This window comes from Nelumbo lutea, chromosome 8 (genome assembly GCF_056320005.1).
Source record: "Nelumbo lutea isolate HS-2025 chromosome 8, American lotus-T2T, whole genome shotgun sequence".
Lineage (NCBI taxonomy): Eukaryota > Viridiplantae > Streptophyta > Magnoliopsida > Proteales > Nelumbonaceae > Nelumbo > Nelumbo lutea.
In genome coordinates this window covers 34,032,816-34,034,693 of record NC_142691.1, presented here as the reverse complement: position 1 = coordinate 34,034,693, position 1,878 = coordinate 34,032,816, and the positions used below count along the sequence as shown (strand labels likewise).

Genomic DNA, 1,878 nt, shown 5'->3' with positions numbered 1-1,878 from the left:
TAGTGATCGAGGTACAAATGGGGCAGGAACGTGGTAACATGTCAAGTCTGAGAGTCAAGTCAAGTCAATACGCGGTTGCATGTCATCCAACAACTATTCCAGTGACGTGGTTGGTCATTCTATTACGGGGGAATGACTGATCAGTCCAGATCAGAATTGTTTAGCCCCAACCTACAAACCTACAGCGGGATGAATGGCTTGCAGAGTACTTAACCTTCTATTATTGCATTCATGGATCACGCCTATAAATATGTTAGTTGTAGACGGGGTCCTTCCCTCATCAGTCACCACTGCTGAACAAAATTACATCAAAATTGCTTAGACATGGCAGCCAGACCAGTAGTTGTGCTTCTTTCTCTTCTGTTATTTGCCCTGGTTGTGAGGTCACAAGCAGGAGGAATAGCAGTCTATTGGGGCCAAGACGGAGGAGAAGGTAGTTTGGCTGATACATGTGCCACAGGCAACTATCAGTTTGTGAACATTGCCTTTCTAGTTGCATTTGGCGATGGCAAGACTCCACAGCTCAATTTAGCTGGCCATTGTGACCCAACCTCAAATGGTTGCACCGGTTTGAGTAGTGATATAAAAGCTTGCCAGAGCCAAAGCATTAAAGTGCTTCTTTCCCTTGGAGGTAGCTATGGAAGCAACTCCCTTTCTTCTGCGGATGTTGCTCAGCAAGTCGCAAACTACCTTTGGAACAACTTCTTGGGAGGCCAGTCAGATTTACGTCCATTAGGGGACGCTGTTCTGGACGGAATCGACTTTGACATCGAGGATGGCACGAACCAGCACTGGGACGAGTTGGCTAAGGCTCTTAATGGATTCGGTTCTAATGTTTACTTGAGTGCTGCTCCGCAATGCCCCTACCCAGATGCATCGCTTAATGGTGCAATTCAAACTGGCCTCTTTGATTACGTCTGGGTCCAGTTCTATAACAATCCTTCATGTCAGTATGCCGGAAGTGCTGACAATCTTATAAGCGCTTGGAACCAATGGACCTCGTCGTTTCCAAATAGTCAGATCTTCTTGGGGCTGCCTGCCAATTCAAGTGCAGCCCTCAGTGGCTACATCCCGCCTGACACACTAGTGTCTCAAGTTCTACCCTCTATTCGGTCTTCTTCCAATTATGGTGGTGTGATGCTGTGGTCCAAGCTTTATGACAATGAGTACAGTTCTTCTATTAGGAACTACGTTTGATTTCAAGTGCTGTTCTTCTTATTACATGCATGGCCTCATTGTTCTTGGTCCAAATAAATTTTAGTTTCTCCCTTCCAGTCAATCTTCTTCCGAATATGGTGGTGTGATGCTGTGGTTCAAGTTTCTCCCTTCCAGTCAGTCAATTGCTGTTCTTACATGGCCTTCTTTTCCTGGTCCGAACAAATTTTAGTGTCTTGCTTCATAATTCCGTTAACAATGTATGTTAGTGTATGAAATAAACGGAATTTGTTTTGGACTGTATTTTGAAAAATCTGCTAATGATGAAGTTGCAATTTGTCAAATAAAATATGTGTTTGGAAGCGTCCGTGTTTATTCGCTAAATGTTTGTATTTGATTTGTTTACAAATCAGCAAATTAAGTGCCTAGTAGTTTAAAATGAAATTTCCCCCAAATTAAGTACACACATAAATCAAGATCGGCTTTTGCAAATCTCTATACTATTCACATAATAAGAAGATGCTGCAACAGACCGTCTATCCAGCAGTTTTTATTTAATAAATGCCCACAATTCCAAACACCGCCATAATCAATGGGTGCCGTACCTACCTCCCTCTCCCTCTCCCTCTCTATCTATTGGCTGCTAAAATATTTAGAAAAAAAATATTCTTAATTTTATTAAATTTTCTAATGTTTGATTTGCATACAAACATGAAAGCTTGG

The 1,878-nt window shown here is 42.3% G+C and overlaps 1 protein-coding gene across 1 annotated transcript; it reads left to right on the top strand.

Annotated features, from left to right (window-relative positions):
* Nucleotides 1-276: 276 nt before the first annotated feature.
* Nucleotides 277-1,517, top strand: LOC148843770 (acidic endochitinase-like). The gene has a single exon (XM_088959065.1). It carries the CDS (start codon nt 325-327, stop codon nt 1,195-1,197), a length of 873 nt encoding a protein of 290 aa, XP_088815191.1. The 5' UTR covers nt 277-324; the 3' UTR covers nt 1,198-1,517.
* The last annotated feature ends 361 nt before the right edge of the window (nt 1,518-1,878 follow it).

Excerpts from the sequence above, each read along its gene's own strand:
- LOC148843770 (XM_088959065.1), top strand. The coding sequence starts at position 325 with ATGGCAGCCAGACCAGTAGTTGTGCTTCTTTCTCTTCTGTTATTTGCC.